The sequence below is a fragment of the Piliocolobus tephrosceles genome, chromosome 16 (assembly GCF_002776525.5).
Source record: "Piliocolobus tephrosceles isolate RC106 chromosome 16, ASM277652v3, whole genome shotgun sequence".
Lineage (NCBI taxonomy): Eukaryota > Metazoa > Chordata > Mammalia > Primates > Cercopithecidae > Piliocolobus > Piliocolobus tephrosceles.
In genome coordinates, this window is record NC_045449.1 from 55,643,431 (window position 1) to 55,665,396 (window position 21,966).

Consider the following 21,966-nt stretch of genomic DNA (forward strand, 5'->3'; position numbering starts at 1 on the left):
AGGCAAGAGAGAATGGAAGGGAAATGAGGTCAAAAGTAGAAAGAAACTTATGGATAAGTAAACCGAGAAATTGTGATTACAGAAGGATTGATTCCATTGTTGGTGTTATTGTCTTCATCAAGGCTGTGCATCCGGCAGGGTACAAACAGAAGAAATGAAGTGCTAAGGAATATAAAAGAGTGGAAATGACATTTGTTGAACACTTTTATAGTCTGTAAATGGATAACTTGTGCCTCTGTTTGAAACTTTGGCTTAAACCTTAATGGCTTATTTATTCAATTGGTGGAGACTGTGCAAATCCATGTATTATAATAACTTACAATGCTGGTTGCTGAGCCTGAAAAGGTGTGAATTTACTTTTTAGTTTTCAAAGTTATGGCCAGGTGGGGTGGCTCACTTCTGTAATCCCAGCACTTTGGGAGACCAAGGTGGGAGGATCACTTGAGCCTAGGAGTTTAAGTTCAGCCTAGGCAACATAGTGAGACCCCCATCTCTACAAAAATTACAAAAAATTAGCACGTGTGATGGCGCATGCCTGCAGTCCCCGGGACTATAGGGAGGCTGAGGTGTGAGGACTGACTGAGCTTGGAAGGTTGAGGCTGCAGTGAGCCATGATTTTGCCACTGCACACCAACCTGGGCAATGGAGAACAACTGTCTCTAAAAAAAAAAAAAAAAAAAAAGGTTTTGAAGTTATATGATATAGCATTCAACCTTCTGTCTGGGTTGTAAGGTTCCCAGGCAAGACATCAGCCATTAATTAAACACACAATTTCGGCTGGGGGCGGAAATGCACCTGTCTTGCATGATCTATCAATTTATTGATGGTTCAGGGACCTTAACTTACTGATGGACTTGTGCTTTATTGTTACTTTAGAAAAGTGTTAAGTATAAGGTGATAGTATCAGCAACTCAAGCCTCGCTCTGGTCTCAGTGCTTTGTGTATATGAACTTACTTAAGTCTCGCAACTCTTATGGGATATGTGCTATCCTGGCCCCACGTTCACAGGCTGACTTGAGAGGCTTGCTGAAGGTCCCATGACTAGTAAAGAGGGCAGCTGAGATCTAAGCTCAGGGAGTCTTGTTTCCAGCTCAATCTCTTATCCTCTAGGCTAGCTGGATGGGGGTAAGGTTGATGGGGAACCTCAGGTAATTTGAGGATTTTGGAGTCTGAACTGTCTGGGTAACTGTGGTTATATGGAACTGGCCTGGGCATACCACTATCTATATTTGTCCCCTCTCTTTCCTCCCAATTCTCATGCTGCCTTTTCCATCAAGGTGTCTGCTTAAATTATCTCCCATCCTTTCCCAGTATGAAGACCACGTGCTTGCCCATGTTTGGCTACAAACACGTGCTGTCGCTAACTGACCAGGTGACCCGCTTCAATGAGGAAGTGAAGAAGCAGAGTGTGTCACGGAACCGAGATGCCCCAGAGGGTGGCTTTGATGCCATCATGCAGGCTACAGTCTGTGATGTGAGTTTGGAGGACTTAGAGTGCCAGGTGTGGTTGGCATAGATCAAAATGGGGAAGGAAGTGACTGAACTCTGGGGATTTCTGGTGTAAAATGAGATGAGAACTAAGCAGAGCTTCCTGCAGTTATGAGTAATAAGTTGCTCCTGATATTCAGCCTTGGCTTAGATCTACTCCCTGGCCTGAGCTGACATTTCTTTGAACCTCAGTGGTCTCATATGTTCCCAGGGGAGAGCATCTTCCCACCTTCAGAGTTACTTCAGAGTTAAAGCTGGGTTAACTTAACCTCAGCAAAGTAGGCAGATGTTCAGATGAGATTTCTTCTAGCCCAGATCAGCTCTGTGGATGCACGTCAGAATGCAGAATGGACCCAAAGGATTTTTACAGGTGCAGTTTCTAGATGGGCAATGTGACTGTCATTAGAAAAGTTAAGAGGATCTCATTCAGCTGCTTGAACTAATCAGCTATGAGACTGTTTTCTGAAGAGAATGAAACCCCTGAACTAGAAAGTTTCAGCTTCGGTTCCAAGGACTGGGACTGAGACCCTTCTTCAAAACAAGCTGTCCAGCCCTTTAGCCAGGGAGTGCCTTGGGTCTCTGTTCTCTACCTGTGACGTGGCTGAATTTGTTTTGTCTCCTCTGCGTTTGTTTTTTGTTTTCTTTTAACAGGAAAAGATTGGCTGGAGGAATGATGCATCGCACTTGCTGGTGTTTACCACTGATGCCAAGACTCATATAGCACTGGACGGAAGGCTGGCAGGCATTGTCCAGCCCAATGATGGGCAGTGTCATGTTGGTAGTGACAATCATTACTCTGCCTCCACTACCATGGTGAGATCTCTGGCACCACCTATGGTTTCTATTCATGATGGTGAGGGTTGCCCTAACCCAGGCAGAGTCTGTGTGAATATGAAAATGGCAGCAGGGTGCAGGGCTGTGCAGGGTGCCTGGGCAGGGTGCACACAGCCCTGTGCTGGGCAGGGTGCAGGGCTCGGTTTCAGCTTGCCCCTATCCCTTACCAACTGGACACCGTCATCCAGCATACAACCTACATAACCATTAGAGATATCCCTGATTGTGGTATTATCACTGCCTTTACTGTCGGCAGCATAGCAGCAGCATCATGGGATCCAGAATGGACCCAAAGGATTTTTACAAACCAACTGGAAAGCAGGTCTTCCTCTCCACTTTGATTAGCCCTTTCTTGGAATACTATACTAACTTTTAGTTATTGGAAGAAGATAGAGGAAAAAAAGAGAAAGATTGGCCAGGCATGTGATGGCTCATGCCTGTAATCTCAGCACTTTGGGAGGCTGAGGTGCAAGGATCACTTGAGTCCAGGAGTTTGAAACCAGCTTGGGAAATATAGTGAGACCCTGTCTCTACAGAAAATGCAAAAATTTGCTGAGTGTGGTGGCTTGTGCCTGTGGTCCCAGCTACTTGTGAGGCTGAGGCAGAAAGATCTCTTGAGCCCAGTAGTCTGAGGCTGCAGTGAGCTGTGATCTTGCCACCACATTCCCGCCTGAGTTGCAGAGCAAGAACCACCACTGCTTTTTTTTTTTATTTATTTATTTTGATACAGAGTCTTGCTGTGTTGCCCAGCTGGGGCGCAGTAGTGCAATCTTGGCTCACTGTAGCCTTCACCACCTCAGTCTCCTGAGTAGCTGGGACCACAGGCATGCACTACCATGCCTGGCCAATTTTTGAAAACAGGGTCTTGCTATGTTGCCCAGGCTGGTCTCGAACTCCTTGGCTTAAGCAGTCTGCCCCCCTAAGCCTCCCAAAGTGCTGGGATTACAGGCGTGAGCCATTGCTCCTAGTGGAGACCCCTTCTCTTAGAGAGAGAGAGAGAGAGAGAGAGAGAAAGAGAGAAAGAGGGGAAAGATCATCAAAGACATGGTGAACAGGTCCTACGAGGAAAGATTAAAAGGCCAGAGTCATTCAGCTTGAAAGAAAGAAGGCTAAAGGATGATTTAGCTTATACATGAGAACACGTCTTATAAGTTGTTTTATATCACCACAGAAGGTTAAATAAGAGGAAAATATTTAAATTGAATCAGGAGAAATTACTATAAACCATAAGAGAAATGTGCTGTAATGCTCTAGGTATCTGGGGCAGGTGTGAACTCTTCATCTCCTAAGGACAATATAGCAACTTCCTTATCTAGGTGGCTTAAAGGTATACCTGTGTAAAGGCAGGAGACTGAGCTGAGGATCTAATGAGCTCCCTGCAAGGTCTAGGATCCCATGGACATGTTCACAATTCACCACCCCACCCGCACAGTGTCCTGGAGTTCTTTGGTGTCAGCCATATCCAAGTCAAGCACTACCAGGCAATGAGTCAGCAACCTTTGACACCTACTCTATGCAAGGCACTGGGCCAGGGGCTGAGGGAGATAACAAGACTATGTATGGTTCTATCCTTACAGAGTTTTTGGTCTAGTTGAGGAGAAAGGATATATATATATTTACAATAACACAAGATGCATGATTAGTGCTAAATGGGTGTGGCAAAGCCAAAGTGGGCTATACGTATCCAAGGGAGGAAAGCTCATCATGAGCTGGGATGGCCAAGGAAGTCTCCTGAAGGAGGTGGGGCCTAAGCCTGGCCCTGAGAAAGGAGGAGGATTACCAACAAGAAGGCAACTCCAGGTGGGAGACAGTTGACCAGATCACTGCTGAGTGGAAGAGGGAGAGAGGTGAGTAATATTTGGAAAGAAAGACTGAGACCACATGGTGGAGGATCATGAGGGCCAGGCCAAGGCATCTGTCAGTAGTTCCAAAACAGAGGCCTAACCCAGTGCCTTGTGCAGGGAAGCAGCTCCATTGTATTAGCGCATTAAATTCAAGCAGAAAGAAAGAAGTGCTTAGTTTTGACACCACTGGCCTGCACCTCTTCGTCTATCCCTGGAGTTCACAAGTAGACTTCTGTGCTACTTACCCTTCTTGTCTCACTGTATCCCCCGCCCCCCACTTTTTTTTTTTTTTTACAGTTTTAGAGACAGAGTCTTGCTCTGCTGCCTGGGCTAGAGTGCAGTGGTGCAATCATAGCTCACTGTAACCTCCAACTCCTGGGCTGAAGCGATCCTTGTGCCTCAGCTTACCCAGTAGCTAGGACTGTAGGCACTTACCACCACATCTGGCAAATTAAAAAATTTTTTTTTTTGTAGAGATGGGGTCTTGCTATGTTGCCCAGGCTCTTGTCTCACTTTCAGCATGAAGTGAAAAGGTTTAAGCACCACAACTCTCTGAGCCACAGCCCAAGCAAGATAAGTTCTAAGGTTTAGACCCTAGGGATGTACATGGCACTTCATTAACCTCTACATCCTTCATTTTTCTAGGATTATCCCTCTTTGGGGCTGATGACTGAGAAGCTCTCCCAGAAAAACATCAATTTGATCTTTGCAGTGACTGAAAATGTAGTCAATCTCTATCAGGTGACTGTGCCTTTGGGCTTCCTGGAATAGGCCCTGTGATGGTGGGAGCCCCAGGTAGCCAGCCTGTGCTAGCATTGGACATAGTCCCTAATCCACTCCCCAGGAGCTAAAGATTGCACTCTGGGCCTTTTTCCTGCAACCTTGAACTTATGAGGTGTGTGCTGGTGTTTGTGGTGGTGGAGGGGAGGCGGCAAAGGATGTGAGAGGCTTCCTCTGCTTTTGCTCAGGGCTGAAAAACTGCTAGATATATTCCTGGCAGTGACCACTGAAATATCCCATACCTTCCTCCAATCTTCATCTCAGGACTCTCAGTGGGATTCGATGAGGGCTTTTGGAGACCACCACCTGCCTTCGGTAATATCTGGACATCTTTGTCGTCCTTTCTAGAACTATAGTGAGCTCATCCCAGGGACCACAGTCGGGGTTCTGTCCATGGATTCCAGCAATGTCCTCCAGCTCATTGTTGATGCTTATGGGGTAAGTGTCTTGTGCTGGAGATAGTCCTGCCGGAGAGTCCACCTCATTTGGCTTACACAGCAGGGCTCAGGTTTGTGAGTCCCAGGTGCCAGTCTACCACACGATCTTACTGCCTTCTCCGTGTGCTCCCAGAGGCCAGGCAGTCGTCTGCTCTAGAAGGGATGCAGCCTTCTGAGAAGGAAGTAGCCCAGAAAGAAAGAAAGGGGATGGGGATGGGGATGGTGATTAGTTGGAGAAGGAGCAGAGCCCTGGAATTGTGGGGGCAGAGTGAGGGAAAACTGGGCTCCAATAACAGGGAAAAGAGAGAGCTGAGACATGGGGAAGGTGAGGTTGATGAAACATTAGGTAGAAAATGCTGCTTTCCAAGGTGACCAGTACTCCCCTTTCGCAACATCTATGAGGCCTGCGGGAGGGTGTAGCTGGTACATTTTACCCAGATTCACCTAGATGCAAGTGGAGATGGAAAGAGGGAGCAGGTTCCTGTGCAGGAAACAGAGGAGGAAACAGAGTCCTAGGGGTGCTCCGGCAGCTTCCAGGTCAAACCTTGGCCTCTGGCACTGCTGGGGTGAGTCCAGAGCTACTTGACAGATTTGGCTTGGGATGGAACTGGCTCTTGCCATTTCCCATTTCCTTTCAGTTCATTTTCTTGTCTTCTTGTGCCCCTTTGTGCTCAGAAAATCCGCTCTAAAGTCGAGCTGGAAGTGCGTGACCTCCCTGAAGAATTGTCTCTATCCTTCAACGCCACTTGCCTCAACAATGAGGTCATCCCTGGCCTCAAGTCTTGTATGGGACTCAAGATTGGAGACACGGTGAGATGGGCTGGGCAGGGCCTTTGTCCTGGAGCATCTATGAGTACCCAACCCCCTTTCTTCATTTTGTAATGACTAAAAATGGCCCCCTTCCACCAGAAAAAAATATGGGCAGGAAAAATACCTTTCCTGAAAGTCATTTCAAGTTAGATGTAATGGATCCACCAATCTTTTCCTCTGGGGCTTCTGTTGCGTAAGCTATTTCTGTTACGTGAACTCAACTCTCAGGAATTTAAAAAACTTACAATTTGGTTACCTTTGTTTGTGTATGCACAGTTGATTGCAAAGGAAAATATTTCTTTACCTTCAGTCCCTCACCAGTCTCCAGCTTTCCCAAGGTAATTAATACCTTTCTTTTGTAAAATGACACAGGAAAGTAAAATCTAAAATGTAAAATGACATCACCTATAAATATTTATTGAGCACTGACAATGTGTCAGGCATTGTTCTAGCTGCCGAGAATTTAGCAGCAAATGGACCAGGGAAGAGTACCTACCCTCATGGAAGTTTTGAAGCCAGATGTTCATTTCACCATCCAGTCCCTCCACAACTTTCCTTATCGGTTGTTTCTCCTCTGCTTCTGCCTAAGGGGAGAGGAGTTGGTGGGAGGGGAGGAAGGAGGGGAAGAAAATAGATCTTTGGATGCACTGATCCTTTCTCTTAATCTATGTATCTTTCAGGCACTTGTGCAAACATCCCATGTTAGAAATATTGTCCTGAAACGTGCTTTATTGCATAAACTATAAAATGTGTGGAAATTGAAGTAGACCCTGAGCTTATGGTTGACCACCATGTGGGACTGTGTGGTACAAAACAGTGCTTTGTGCGTCTTGCTAATAATTATAATCAGTCCAGCTTGCTTAGTTGGCCAGAGCAGGGTGTTTATATGATCACAGGTTTTGTTCTGTTTCAGCTGGTCTATTTCATATGTGAAGTAAAAAAACAGCCTTTTATTATTTATTGACTGTAGACCATGTCTCTGCATCCAGCTACATATGTCACAATGATACTATTCCCGTGCTTGTGTTTTTGCTTTGCAGACCTTCACAGAGGTGGAGGTCTGTGGAACCTGTGGAAGGTTTGCTTTGCAGACCTTCCACAAAGCCTGAGGAACTCCATATTGCAAAAGCATAAGACACCCAATTTGGGTATTCCTTGGCAGGGCAGGGAACAACTTTTTTTTCCCTCCAGAGCTGGAGTGTTAACTGGGCCCAACTGTGTCTAAATACAATCTTGCTTTCCATCCAGGTGAGCTTCAGCATTGAGGCCAAGGTGCGAGGCTGCCCCCAGGAGAAGGAGAAGTCTTTTACCATCAAGCCCGTGGGCTTCAAGGACAGCCTGATCGTCCAGGTCACCTTTGATTGCGACTGTGCCTGCCAGGCCCAAGCTGAACCTAATAGCCGTCACTGTAACAATGGCAATGGGACCTTTGAGTGTGGGGTGTGCCGTTGTGGGCCTGGCTGGCTGGGATCCCAGTGTGAGTGCTCAGAGGAGGACTATCGCCCTTCCCAGCAGGATGAGTGTAGCCCCCGGGAGGGTCAGCCCGTCTGCAGCCAGCGGGGCGAGTGTCTTTGTGGTCAATGTGTCTGCCACAGCAGTGACTTTGGCAAGATCACGGGCAAGTACTGCGAGTGTGATGACTTCTCCTGTGTCCGCTACAAGGGGGAGATGTGCTCAGGTGAGGAGAACTGCAGGGCCCCCTGTCCTGGAACCCACACCCCCTCATACATCTGCACCCCCTGGAAACATAGGCAAAGGCCTGAGATGGGTCTTTGCAGGCAGAGGTGTAACTCAGTGGTTCCCAATCTTTTTGAGTATAAGGACCAATCCACTTTTCAGGTTAAAAAAAAAAAGTTACTGATAGATGGCAATTAAATTTTTACTATTTATAGACTTAGAAAACACATGTCAGAATATGTAGTAAGGTTAGTAATAATTTTATATGAGTTTATCTTTGTATCACAAGAGACCTGGAAAATAGTAGTTTATATACAAGGCATTGGAGCGTGCTTGAACAATGTCTGGAAAATGGTGTAATGCTCTTATTAATGTTAGCGCTATTTTGTTATCACTATTACTACTATTGGTACTACTGTTATTTTTTGGATTCTAGATCTTTGCTATCCAATATGGTAGCCTTTAGCCACATGTGGTTATTTAAATTAGCCAAAATCAAAAAATTAAAAATTCGGTTCTTCAGCTGATCAGTGGCCACATGTAGCTAGTGGCTGCTATATTGGACAGCATAGATCTAGAACATTTCAATGTGACAGAAAGTTCTCTTGGCTAGCACTGCCACAGAGAGTCCCTGCCGACAGATTGGGGATTATGATTTTGAGTCCTTTTACTCAGCAGGGTGCTGAGTTGTCATTCTCATTGCAAAATTCAGTAAAATCTTGAGGCCCACTGATAATCTCAAACTAGTTTCTCCTTGCCCCAAGAACCACTCCTGGAGTACTTCTCCCGCTAGAAGTTGAACTAACGTTAATGTAGTCTTTATCTGCAGATATGTTGACAACACTCAGAGGGCAAATAGTCTGAGTTGTTCCTGGGGCACTGAGGATGGGTTTTTACTGGGCCATAATCACTGTGGCTTAATCCCTCTTGTGACAGACACTTGCAAGTTGGTTGGGACTGGGTTACGGGTGTATTGTGTGGCCAAACAGAGACATTATAATTGTTTTCTGGGGTGACCCTTGACTCAGATTGGCTTCATTGGCATTGGGTTCTTTTTTTTTTTGAGACAGAGTCTTGCTCTACCGCCAGGCTGGAGTGCAGTGGCGCGATCTTGGCTCACTGCAACCTCTGCCTCCCAGTTCAAGCAATTCTCCTGCCTCAGCCTCCCGAGTAGTTGGGACTATAGACGTGCACCACCATGCCCAGCTAATTTTTGTATTTTTAGTAGAGATGAGGTTTCACTACGTTGGTCAGGGTGGTCTCCATTTCTTGACCTCGTGATCCTCCCGCCTCGGCCTCCCAAAGTGCTGGGATTACAGGCATGAGCCACTGCGCCTGGCTGGCATTGGGGTTCTAATGAGTTGAGCTAATATGCAGATACTCACTTTAATACTGATATTAGCCTTTAAAAAAACTCACTTAGAGAGGTTGATCTGTGTCATTCTAAAGCATGACAGTAACATAAAAATGACTGCTTTTTTATAATCTACAACATTGTTTCCTTTACTTATGCTGATAAAATTTTAGAGAGAGTTTGGAAGGAAGTGTTATCAGAATGATTAGGGGAGAGCAAGAGATCAGATACACACAGATGAAAGCACACAAACAACAACCATTTGAATTAGGGGGTGAGGCAGGAGTTTTAATTCATTTTACTATTTAAAGTATTTACATCTAATTCAAAGTACCAAAGGATATGGGTAAGTTTGAAGTGGGAGACCCCTGGGAAGAAGGTTGGGGACTGAGGGAGAGAGGGTGGTCCTAGGAGAGGAGTATGGCTGGACCACGGGGGCACCCCCAGTCCTCCTCCATGGCCTGATGGTTCCTGGTCTGGTGTGAGGCACTGTGGCAGGATCCCAGCCAGAGCATGTTTCTTTTGGCTGCTGCCCCACTAAAGCCACAAAACAAAGCTGACTGGGTCAGAAGCCCTGGTTCCTGCCTCTCATTAGTGCAGGAACAGCTCCTCCTCAGTGCATTCCAGTCTAATCCATGAAGGAACCAGGGCAGCCATTGCAGCCTCCCTCCACCATGTCTTGCTAGGGTATCAGGTACCCACCCAGCCTCAGGTCTAGACTCCGTGGTGCCATCATCACATCCTCCAGTGACAGATACTCAGGGGCGCAAGTCACTGAGCATCTGCTCTGTGCCATCGTTTGGTCCATATGAGCGAACAAAGGGTCATGCATGATCCCTGACCTCTTCAGGCTTACAGCCCTGCTCACCATTGCCTTTCACCAGAGCTGCTGGCTCTATGCTCCATTCTTTGCCACAAGCAGGGGCTCAGGAGGCAGGTGTGCTGTGACTTGGCCATTTCCCTAGCCCCCTGGCCTGTAAGCATGGTGGCTGGTTCCCTGGCCATCCCCCTTGTCCCCTCTCTACTTTGGGTCTGGTCTTCATGGTTGCCCATGATCAACATTCCTGCCTCAAACATCAAGAAGTGCATCATCCTCAAGGGGGTTTTCCACTGGCCACAACCACAGCCACAGATCAGTCAGGTACCCTGTGTGAGCCAGATTCTGTGCTGTTGTGGAATAGGATAGAGAGGTGTGAATAAGACAGTTAACCAAGGATAATTCCCAACATGAGGTTGAATCTGACAGATCCCGGAAGTGTGGGGTGCTTAGGGAGTGTTATAGGAGTCCACTGGAGCGAGACTGACTGGGGACAGGGGAGGCCTGGGCAGCTTCACGGAGGAGGTGGGATGTCTGATGGATCTCAGAGGAAGGGCAGGCTCAGGACAGAGAGGACTGGAGCGAGCATCAGCCCAGAAGGCCTAGCTGTGGGGCTCGTGTTCCCAATGACCTCAAGCACCTGTTCCTCCCTCCCTCTTCTGGCTTCCCTCCCTTTCTCTTCTTCCACTCTTAATTTCTTACTTTACTCCTCTGACTTTCTGATGAACCCAGGCTCAGCCTCCCTTTTGCTGGAGGGGCGCCAGTCCTGTGACATTACCACACTGTGGCTTCCTTTTAAGGGCTGACCCTACCAAGGCTCTTGGGGTCAGCCTGCTGGCTCTGACCTGTCACTTCCACTCCCAACCTCACTCCCTGGCTGGCCCATCTTGTCAAAGATCACTTTGTTTAGTCTCACAAAGGAAACACTATGGGACAAGAGTTTCTGAGGAGGCGGAGGCCTCTGAGTGCTGCCAGGCCCCTGTGGTGTCGGTCTTTCCCATCCAGGAGCGGTGGCCAAATGCGGGGTGTAGTGAAAGGCCGGGGGGAGGGGGGGGGGGGCAGCTCTGCTGGCTGGCGCACTCCTCCCCCAGCTGCCATGAGGTTGGCCGATAGCAGCTCACAGCTGCCCCTTCTGTGGAGAACTGCCCTTGGCTGACAGGAGCTGCCTTGCCCCTAGATATTGACCAATGACTGATGGACAAGGGGTTACTCTAAGGCTACACTCTTTGTCTCAGGGTGGGCCTGGCTTTGTGGTACCATTCATGTAGGATCAGGCTGCAGGGCATCTGGCTGAAACCACATTCCTGCCAGCTCTGCCTCTTGCCCTGTCCTGTTTCGCTCCCTCCTCTCTACTTCCTCAGTGAGTCACTTAAATAAGATCCTCATCCAAACTGTACTTCTAGGGAACCTAGCCTCGGGACACAGCCTTTCTGCTTTCCCCACCCTTCTGGCAGCCCAACATCTCTACTTTCCAGATATACTTGGCAGCTGGGGCAGCTTGGGTTATGTTCCCCATCCTTCCTGGGAAGCAGATATTTCTTTCCATGCCCAGCCCATAGTGCAGTGGCATTATCATGGCTCACTGCAGCCTTGACCTCTGGGCTCAAGTGATCCTTCTGCCTTAGCTTCCCAAGTAGCTAGGACTACAGGCTCTTGCCATCATGCCTGGATAATTTTTTAAAAAATTGTAGAGATGGGATCTCACTATGTTGCCCTGGCTGGTCTTGAACTCCTGGGCTCAACTGATCAACCGGCCTTGGCCTTCCAAAGTGTTGAGATTACAGGCATGAGCCACTACACTTGGCCTTTGAAGGTTTTTAAGCAGGTGAGTGGCATGATCAAGTTGACTGATACTTTAAAACAGTGGTTCTCAACTGGTGGGAAGGAGCTGTTTTGTCTCCCAGGGGACATTTGGCAATGTCTGGTGATATTTTTGATTGTTACAACTGGAAAGGTGCTACTGATATCTAGTGGGTGGAGCTCAAGGATGCTGCTAAACATCCTAATGTACAGAACAGTCCTCCACCACAAAAAATTATCTGGCCCCAAATATTGAAAAGTACCAAGGTTGAGAAATCACGTTTTACAAAGAGAATCCTGGCCACAGAGGAATTGACAATCACCTGGAGAAGGGGAGATGACTTAATTGTCTGGAGACAGGACCAGGCTGAGGGCAGGGCATGGAAATGTCTACAGTAAGGCCCATTCACCCTTCGCTTAAATAGTTCAGTACATTTGACTCCTAAAATATTCCCTCCTTGAAATTTCTCATTGAGATCAAGCCCAGTTACCGGACTTTCCATAACTTCTTTCTTTTTTTTTTTTTTTGAGACGGAGTCTCGCTGTGTCTCCTGGGCTGGAGTGCAGTGGCCGGATCTCAGCTCACTGCAAGCTCCGCCTCCCAGGTTTACGCCAATCTCCTGCCTCAGCCTCCCGAGTAGCTGGGACTACAGGCGCCTGCCACCTCGCCCGGCTAGTTTTTGTATTTTTAGTAGAGACGGGGTTTCACCGTGTTAGCCAGGATGGTCTCGATCTCCTGCCCTCGTGATCCGCCCGTCTCGGCCTCCCAAAGTGCTGGGATTACAGGCTTGAGCCACCGCGCCCGGCCTCCATAACTTCTTTCTTACTACTTTGGTCTCTTTTCTTCCTCCACTGGTCAATTTGAAGAATATTCCATTAAAACTGGCTCCATCTTCTACTGGTTAAGGCCATTTTCTCTGTAAGTTAGAGACATCTTCTAGAAGGACCATATTAGTATAAATAGGGAAAAACATTGCTTACGACACTGCATAGAGGCTAAGCACTTGGGATCTGAAGTCACAGTGACTTCAGTTTGAGTCCTAACCCTGCCATTTAAAAGGCGTATGGCCTTGGGAAAGTTACTTAACATCTCTGACCTCAAAGGGTTGTTATCAGAAATGAAAAGGATAACATACTAAAGAACTTGCGGCCGGGTGCGGTGGACCAGCTGGCTGGGCCTGTAATCACAGCTCTTTGGGACGGCAAGGCATATGGATCACCTGAGGTCAGGAGTTCAAGGCCAGGCTGGCCAACATGGCGAGACCCCATCTCTACTAAAAATACAAAAATTAGCCAGGCATGGTGGCGCATGCCTGTAGTCCTAGCTACTTGGGAGGCTGAGGCAGGAGAATCGCTTGAACATGGGAGGTGGAGGTTACAATGAGTCAAGATGGCACCACTGCACTCCTGCCTGGGTGACAGTGAGACTCAAAAAAAAAAAAAAAAAAAAGAACTTGGCATAAGCCCACAAGCCTAGGCAATATAACAAGACTCCCATCTGTACAAAAACAAAAATAATTAGCCAGCTGCGGTGGCATATGCCTGTAGTCCCAGCTACTCAGGAGGCTAAGGTGGGAAGATCACTTGAATCCAGGAGTTTGAAGTTACAGTGAGCAATGATTGCACCACTGCACTGTAGCCTGGGTGATAGGGTGAGACTCTCTCTCAAAAAAAAAAAAAAAAAGCAAATAAATAAAAAGAAAAAGAACTTGGCACAGTGCTTGACACACATTAAATGCCTCCTTGGTTGGTTTGGAAAATAGATATACGTTCTCTTCTCTAAATGCTTTCCAAGTCTGTTCCCCTACACTGCCAGATATGATATGATGAGACTCCCAGATATGATATGATGAGGTCAGATTGAGAAGAGAACCAGGACAAGAAAGAAAAGTTGTGTTGGTAAACTTGAACTGCGCCTGTAGCTTTAAATAATTTAATTAATTAAAAAATGTTTAATTGTGGCAAACATTTCTCCAACTGTTGAGTGCAGAGGCAGGAACCAGGACTAGTCAGCAGGGGAATGGGAGAGGCCATCGGGCTACATGAGGTCATTACTAGCGATTGCCTCTACTGCTGTTCACCTTAGGAAAATCTTTCTTTTTTTCATTTAATTTCTCTTATTTTCTGACTTCTTTTCTCTACGGCCTTCATGGGATTTGTTTAACTGCACTGGCCCTTGGCAGTCTGGGAGGTAGGGGATATTTGTTCTCTCTGCTTACTTGGCTCCGCTGGCCAACTCCATGGGCTCTCAGTGCCGTCCCTCTGCCCCTTGGGTGCCCCACCCCATCCACCCATACATTCAGGGTGCTCTGTGTGCACTTTCCCTCTCTGCATGTGGAATAATCCCATGCCCTGGATCTCTCCTTTCCTTCTTTCCTCGTGTTACAATTTTTCTGTCTTGTACATGCGCCATCAGAGCCCTGCTCCTCACCCTGCAAGGTAACATCTAGCTGATTTGAGAAACGGCATAATGGAAGTGGTGGCTGCTTTGTTAGTGGGACGGGACCAGCTCTTCCAAACTGGACCCTATGTTGTTGTCTAACCCAATTGGGTGGCCATGATGATGACAATGGTAGGCCTCTTAGATCAGGTAGGAGAGGCCAGCAGCCCTGTGTCAGGTCAAAGGGAGACAGTTTTGGGGCCTGTGAGGCCTTTTGCCAGCATCAGGTCACACCGTCAAGGCTACTGAGTGCCCTATGTAGGTTCAGGGCTGTGGCTGTGTGCTGTGTGCTGTGTCAGCCCTCAGGGCTAGAGAGCTTGCTTCTAGTTCTTAGACTAGAAGGAACTAAGTCTCCTAAGCCTGCTACCCTTTCTCTTGCCTTTCTCAGAAGGCAGAGGTATTCAGAAAAGGGGAGGAGAGAGGGCAGGAGGCCCAGGAGACTTAGTTCCTGAGAATCTTTTGCTCTACAGTGACTCCGAGCAAGTCCTGCCATACCTTGGGACACTTAGAAAACTGAGTTTGTCCCTGCTGGGTAGGACTCCCCTGGGTAGTGAGCCAATTCCCTGCCAACCTGGAGGATCATTATCTGTGTGGTTGGGAGAGCAGGGTGGTTGTGTGCAGCCTGCTGCCATGGGGGTGGAGCTCTCACCAGCTGGTCCACCTTCCTGCGCTGTGTGTTTTCAGGCCATGGCCAGTGCAGCTGTGGGGACTGCCTGTGTGACTCCGACTGGACTGGCTACTACTGCAACTGTACCACACGTACTGATACCTGCATGTCCAGCAATGGGCTTCTGTGCAGCGGCCGCGGCAAGTGTGAATGTGGCAGCTGTGTCTGTATCCAGCCGGGCTCCTATGGGGACACCTGTGAGAAGTGCCCTACCTGCCCAGATGCCTGCACCTTTAAGAAGTGAGTATGCAGTTTGGAGAGAGCCGGGAGGCTGGGAGGTAGGAGAGGGTCCTCTGACTAGAATCCCCAGCTCTCCAGGTGTGTTTCTTGCTAACCAGAGCCTTAGGGTGAGGAGTCCACTCCAGCCAGATGGCTACCTCTCCTTTTGCCAAAGGCTTTGGCAAGTTGGAATAGAACCGACCGAAGGGGCCAAATTTGAACGACCTGGACTTTGATTGGAGAATGTCCTCTCCTGAGGTGACATCCTGACTCCCTCTGAGTTGGGAGGAAGGCCGAACCAGTCTGAGGAATGATCCAGTGCTGATGTTCTGATTCAGTGGGAGATGTGGGGCTGGAATTATGGAGGACACTGTGAAACTACTACAAACCTCCCACTTTAGTGGCCAGAGGAAGCCCCATCAGCCCAAGTCCATGGCACTGCCATTCTGCTCACCACTTTCAGCAGGGCCAGATTTACGAGCATGCAACCTGTGCAGCTGTGCAGGGCCCTGTACCTAGAAGGGCCTCATGCTTGTTTTAATGCTCTGCCATCACTGTCTTGACATTCTTAGTAATCTTTGAATAAGGGAGCTGACATTTTCATTTTGCACTGGGCCCCCAAATGACATGACTGGTTCTGACTTTATAGTTCTCAGAAGTGGCATAGGGTTCACCATCCTGGCATAGCCCTGGATGGGACGGGTTTAATGAAGGACCTGGGAGGCTTCTGGCTGCCAGGTGCTGCGTGTGGGTGAGGGGGACACTCCCACCCCTGGACTCCACACTTGCCATTCACGTCCCCAGGATTGTCTTACAGGCGTGTGTGTGTGTGTGTGTGTGTGTGTTTTAATGGAGGTAGAGCAGCTTTCTGAATGCATGGAGATCGGAGCTGGACTGGGATACGCTTAGGCTTGCACCTTCTTTGCCTTAATCACCGTGTCCTCTCTCCTTCAGAGAATGCGTGGAGTGTAAGAAGTTTGACCGGGGAGCCCTACATGATGAAAATACCTGCAACCGTTACTGCCGCGATGAGATTGAGTCAGTGAAAGAGCTTAGTAAGTTCAGCACATCTTAGAGTTGCACACACCCAGGTTCTAAATGTTTCTAATTCAATCTCAGCACCTCTCCAACTCCTATCTGTAAAATGGAAGCGTGACTCCTACCTCAGGGAATGTTGTGCAGGCCTGATGAACAACAGACTCTTGATGTGAGCTGATGTCTCTGAGAGTCGTCCTCCTCTCTTACTAGTGTGTGCAACCGTCCACCACTTCTGCTTCCCAGAGCCCACAGACTCAAAAAGAGCCTGCAAAACAAAGGGAGCAAGTGCCTCCCTAAGGAAGGGAAGAGAATGTATCCCATTTTGCAGATGAAAAAACTGAGGCACAGAGCTGGGAAGTGGTTGCCTGTGATAGTCATAATCTTAGCTCAGTAGGCTAGTAAGCGTTTACCAAGTTTACTTAACTAAAAGTGTTATGCAGTGCCCAAGATTTGGCTTAAAGCTTTGCAGGTTTGGAGGGAAACCTTCAACCTTATGGATAGGTAACCAAAAGCTTTATCTGAAGTCCTTCTACCTCTCTGGAGCCCCTTTTGAAATAAGACAGACAGAAATACAAACAATAGGGAGAAAAAAAATCTTGCCTGCAATTATTCTTGAAGTATTCTCTGTACTTCATCTTAACTTAACAGGAGATGATCTTTGCTGCTTTCGTCACATCTGATATAGTTATGTGGGCCAGTGAGGCACTGGGTAGTACTAGAGAGATGGCAATCTCTCCACAGATAGCAATCTCCCGTGAAGGCAGAAACACATTTCAGAGAGAGCCACAGTAAGACACAGCCAGCCAGTCAGCTTCCTGGTGGGGGTGTTAGGCAAAAGAGTCAGATCTCTGGGCCTTTTGGCTAATATCAGAAGTAGGGCTGGGGTGAGATTAGTGATTTGGGGATTGAGTTTGAAGAAACAGTTTTTCCTCTGGAAGAGATTAGGCTTGCTATGATTAGTTCAGAGAGGAGAAGCTGCTGAGATGTTGAGTTATTTTTATCATCTAGTCTAGGTGGGTATTACAAGTTAATTGATAAGTAGTTCTCTACCTCCACCTCCCCTCTACCGGTGGTATTATAGTACAGAGAAAAGAGTATGGAAATAAGCATATTAAAATAAATGCTTATTTGTAGGGAATTTTATAGCTTGTAAAAGTTATAAAGTATCTTTCATATACATTATCTTATTCTTCTGTCAATAGCCGAGTGAAGTAGAACTACAGTACTGTTATTATCTTCATTTTGAGTCTCAGGAAAGTTAAGTAACTGGCCCAAGCAAGGGAATGGCAAATTAAGTTAAGAACTAGATCCTGAAATTCATACTCTTTTCCCTGTATTATAATACCACTGGTTTTCTCAAGGGTTGTTGAGTTCAAGTCTGTAGGATGTGCTTTTAGACTCCTGTTCTTGTTCTGCTTCATCACTCATTTGCTGTGTGACCTGAGTACATTTGCTTAATTTCATCAGGTGTCAGTTTTACTCATCTGGTTTCATCAGTATGGGGCATAGTGCAGTTGGTGGAAGGTAACCTGTAGTATCATTGGCAGTATAACAGGCTTTAGAATTACAAGAGATGAAGTCTACAAAACATGGTGGGAGTCAGAGAAGAGAGGATAGCTCTGGGGAGGTATACCAGATCAGAAACATAAATGGAAGAAATAGAACAGCTGCATAAGCAAACTATTAAGAATCACTAAGCAAGCAGAGAAAGGAAAGAGAGGGAAGAGTACACCTACTATATGTTAGGCACTGTTTGTGCTGTTTAGTTCACTGACCTTGTAAGGTTGGGGTATCATTTTCTTTTTGTAGATGAAGAAAGACTTGATGAGGTCAGGTAACTTACCCAAGATCACACAACAGGTAGGAGTGAAGCCAGGATTTGAATTAAATTGTGTAATACTGTTACATCATGTCCCTTTCAGAGGAAGGATTAGTAACCAAAAAGGGCCTGTGCAGTACAAAATATATCAGTGAGGGTCAGTGAGTGTCAACTGCCAGAAACAACAGCCACTTTGAGTCTAGGCATTGTGCACATGAGGCACAGGGTTTCCTGTCACGCACTTTCCCGGAAGTCCTGTGATAGGGGTTCGGAGTAGCCCCATCTTCCAGTAGTTGTCTCACTTTTTATTCCTCCATTTTCCCTACTCCCAGAGGACACTGGCAAGGATGCAGTGAATTGTACCTATAAGAATGAGGATGACTGTGTCGTCAGATTCCAGTACTATGAAGACTCTAGTGGAAAGTCCATCCTGTATGTGGTAGAAGAGCCAGGTGAGTGAACCCTGAGGGCTCCCGGCCCTGCCCCAGGAGGGAGAAGGAGAACCATGTTAGGCAGGAATCTCTACTCATCTATGTTCTTAAGCAAAACAGGTTAAGCCTGCAAGTAATAAGTTAGGAGCCAGGTGTGGTGGCTCATGCCTGTAATCCCAGCAGTTTGGAAGGCTGAAGTGGGTGGATCACCTGAGGTTAGGAGTTCAATACCAGCCTGGCCAACATGGTGAAACCCTCTCTCTACTAAAAATACAAAAACGTTAGCCTGGCATGGTGGCACATGCCTGTAATTCCGGCTCCTTGGGAGGCTGAGGCAGGAGACTCACTTGAACCTGGGAGGCGGAGGTTGCAGTGAGCTGAGATTGCGCCACTGCACTCCAGCCTGGGCAACAGAGTGAGACTCTGTCTCAAACAAACAAACAAACAAACAAACAAACAAAAAACCAAATGATAAGTTAGGGACCGTCATCTGGATGAAGGGTATTTATAAACACAAATATTACCAAGAAAGTGACTTGTTAATTGAAGAGACAGGAAAATCAGAAAGAGGGTAAGGAGAAGAAGATAGATATGGATCTCATTAATGGACAAAATATATCACTGCATTTTTTTGAGGCAATGATGTCAAGAAATAAAGAATTTAAATTTTAGGACTTTACAGCACATGGCATCTGCACTATTAAAACTGAGATGGTTGCCAAGAGCAACTTGACTGTGCTTCAGAGGAAGACCTGATTGGTTAGAGGTATTACCTTTCCAAGTTTACTGCAGGATGGGGTAGGGATGGGTTTGAGGCACTAAGGCAAGGTTGCCCTGAACACTGAAAGGACAGTGCCTTCTGGGAGCAGGAGGAATCCATCCCATCATACACAGACCAGCCACAGGTTTGTCACCATCCAATGCTGTCTATTGCTTGCTTCCCTTTAACACCTTTATGGCCTTTGTTCTCCTTAAACAACGTATTAAGATGAATTATTAGAAAACACTTTTGAGTATTCACTGCCAGTAGACCCCTTCCTCCACATTAGGAGAACAGACCCCAGATCCATAGAGCCATGTTTCCTATCTTTTTTTTTTTGAGCTAGGGTCTCATTTTGTTGCCCAGGTTGGAGTGCAGTGGTGTGACCTTGGCTTACTGTAGTCTCAACGTCTTGGCTCACACAATCCTCCCATCCCAGCCTCCCTGGGACTACAGGCATACACTACCACACCTGGCTACTTTTTAAGTTTTATTTTTTGTAGAGACAAAGTCTCACTATGTTGCTCTGGCTAGTCTCAAACTCTGGGGCTCAAGTGATCCCCTCGCCTCAGCCCCCCAAAGTACTGGGATTACAGGCATGAGCCAATACACAGGGCCAACATTTCCTATGTTGTTGCTCTGGAATTCTAGGCTCTGCCTCCCTGCTTGTCTCCCAACTCCAGTCATTTCCTGTCTTTGAGTAGAATGTTGCAGCTGGGGTCTCAGACAATGGAGGAGATCATTCTCTTTCTCTTCCCCAACTCATGCTCTTGCAGCTGCTCTCCTTGAAGGGCTAAGCCACTATAGGGCAGTAAAGACAACACTGCCAAAAGTTTTGGCATTGGCCAAATGGAATTTAACCTCATGGAATGGGCTCTTGATCTGGGCTCTTATCACTCCCAGATGGGGTTGCCAAATAGAATATACTTTGTCCCATGCAATATTTGGTACACACTGATAGTAAAAAATAATCATTTATCTGATTCAAATTTGTCTTGGCTTCCTGGTCTTTTCTTTTCTTTTTTTTTTTTTGAGATAGAGTATTGCTCTGTTGCCCAGGGTGGAGTACAGTGGCGTGATCTTGGTTCACTGCAATCTCTGCTTCCTGGGTTCAAGCAATTCTGCTGCCTCAGCCTCCTGAGTAGCTGGGATTACAGGCGCCCACCAACACAACTGACTAACTTTTGTATTTTTAGTAGAGGCAGGGTTTCACCATGTTGGCCAGGCTGGTCTTGAACTCCTGACTTCAAGTGATCTGGCTGCCTTGGTCTCCCAAGTGCTGGGATTCCAGGTCTGAGCCACCGTACGGGGCCAAGCATCCTGTGTTTTTGTTTGCTGAAACTGCCAACCATACCCAGACTCCTCTGACCTTGGGTCATTTGCCATTGGTCCCCTGCTGTGGCTGGAAGAGCCCTCCAGAGGTCACCTGATCTTGCCCTCTGCTTCCAGAAAGCCCACCCCAAACTCCTTTCAGGACACATGGTTAACAGATTGTTTTCCCGTGAAGACCTTCTGGCACCCTACCTGTCTTGACCATACTAATGTGCAGAATTAAAGAGATTTTACTTTGATAATTGAGGGTCAGCCCTACCCAAATCTTCCAAAGAATCCATAATTGTTTTTCCCAGCAGAACTGGGGCCCTTCATTCCTGGGAACTTGAACACTGGAACCTCACAGCCTCTCTCCAGGCACTCATTTAATTATTGACAGGTTGTAATTTGGTGGGTTGGGAGACAGCCAGCTTGGGTTATGGTGGTGGTGGTTTTTGTGTTGTCTGTGGTGAGCATTGGGTATATGTTTGGAGAAGAAGGTGGGAGACAGTGTGGAAAGTGGGTGTAACTTCCTCTCCAGGCTCATTAGTACCCTCATATATAAACACCTGGTTTCATAACACTTGAGGTTACTGGAATAAGATTAGATACCTGACATTTGTGGGAAGCAGAGCTCTGCGGAGTATACTCAGCCTGACCCCCAGAGGGGTGACATGCCTCTGTTTTAGTTGTTGACTGGGGTTGAACAGGAAGTCAGCTTTCAATAGGGTTATGATTTTAGATGACTAAATATTTTGGGAAAGAACCCAAAATATTGTCTTGGCTGGCAGGTCCTGGTCTCTAAGAATGCAAAAAATGTCATTAGGTTCACAGCCCTCAGGAATGTAAATATCTGAACCAGGGTAACAGACACAAATACTTACAGTGGCTAAGGAAGCAAGTAAGTTAGTGAAAACAGCTGGATATAAAAAGATCAGTTATAATGGTAGCTGATATTTACTGAGCACTTATTCTGTGCCAGGCATTGTTCTGAGTTTTTAAGATATATTTAATTTAATTATTCCTCATAACAAGTTTCTTTTAAAGTCAGTGCTATTACTAGCTTCATTTTAAAGATGGAGAAACAGGAAACAGACATTCAGAAAGGTTAAGTAATTTTCCAAAGATCATGTATCAAAGTTAAGCGATAAGTCAGGATTCAAACCCAGGGAGTCTGGCTCTAGCGTCCACAGGAGCACAGACACACCAACAAATCACACTGCCTTCCTCTAGGAGAGAGAAGGGAGAATGGTGCGGATTCTGGTAAACTAGAAAATAAGCATTCCAAGTGAAAGGAGCAGCTCCTCCTCAGCTCTAGCTAGCTGCTGCCCTGCAGGAATACAGGTGTCAGTGTTTCTAATTCTAAATCTTTGGATTTCCCTCCTTCCTTCCTTCCTTCCTTCCTTCCTTCCTTCCTTCCTTCCTTCCTTCCTTCCTGCC

The 21,966-nt window shown here is 46.9% G+C and overlaps 1 protein-coding gene and 1 long non-coding RNA gene across 3 annotated transcripts in view; one reads left to right on the forward strand and one right to left on the reverse strand.

Moving 5' to 3' along the window:
• Positions 1-21,966, forward strand: part of ITGB3 (integrin subunit beta 3) — a 59,409-nt gene that overhangs the window by 30,383 nt on the left and 7,060 nt on the right. For both annotated transcript variants that reach the window (XM_026448067.2, XM_026448068.2), the window contains exons 5-13: positions 1,312-1,474; positions 2,140-2,301; positions 4,812-4,907; positions 5,295-5,384; positions 6,059-6,193; positions 7,442-7,871; positions 14,966-15,188; positions 16,122-16,222; positions 18,357-18,476. In XM_026448067.2, the coding sequence (XP_026303852.1) occupies positions 1,312-1,474; positions 2,140-2,301; positions 4,812-4,907; positions 5,295-5,384; positions 6,059-6,193; positions 7,442-7,871; positions 14,966-15,188; positions 16,122-16,222; positions 18,357-18,476 (1,520 nt within the window). The remainder of the gene's footprint in view (positions 1-1,311; positions 1,475-2,139; positions 2,302-4,811; positions 4,908-5,294; positions 5,385-6,058; positions 6,194-7,441; positions 7,872-14,965; positions 15,189-16,121; positions 16,223-18,356; positions 18,477-21,966) is intronic.
• Positions 19,082-21,966, reverse strand: part of LOC113219900 — a 20,232-nt gene continuing 17,347 nt past the window's right edge. Inside the window, exon 3 of the long non-coding RNA XR_003306884.1 lies at positions 19,082-19,425. This is a non-coding gene — a long non-coding RNA (uncharacterized LOC113219900). The remainder of the gene's footprint in view (positions 19,426-21,966) is intronic.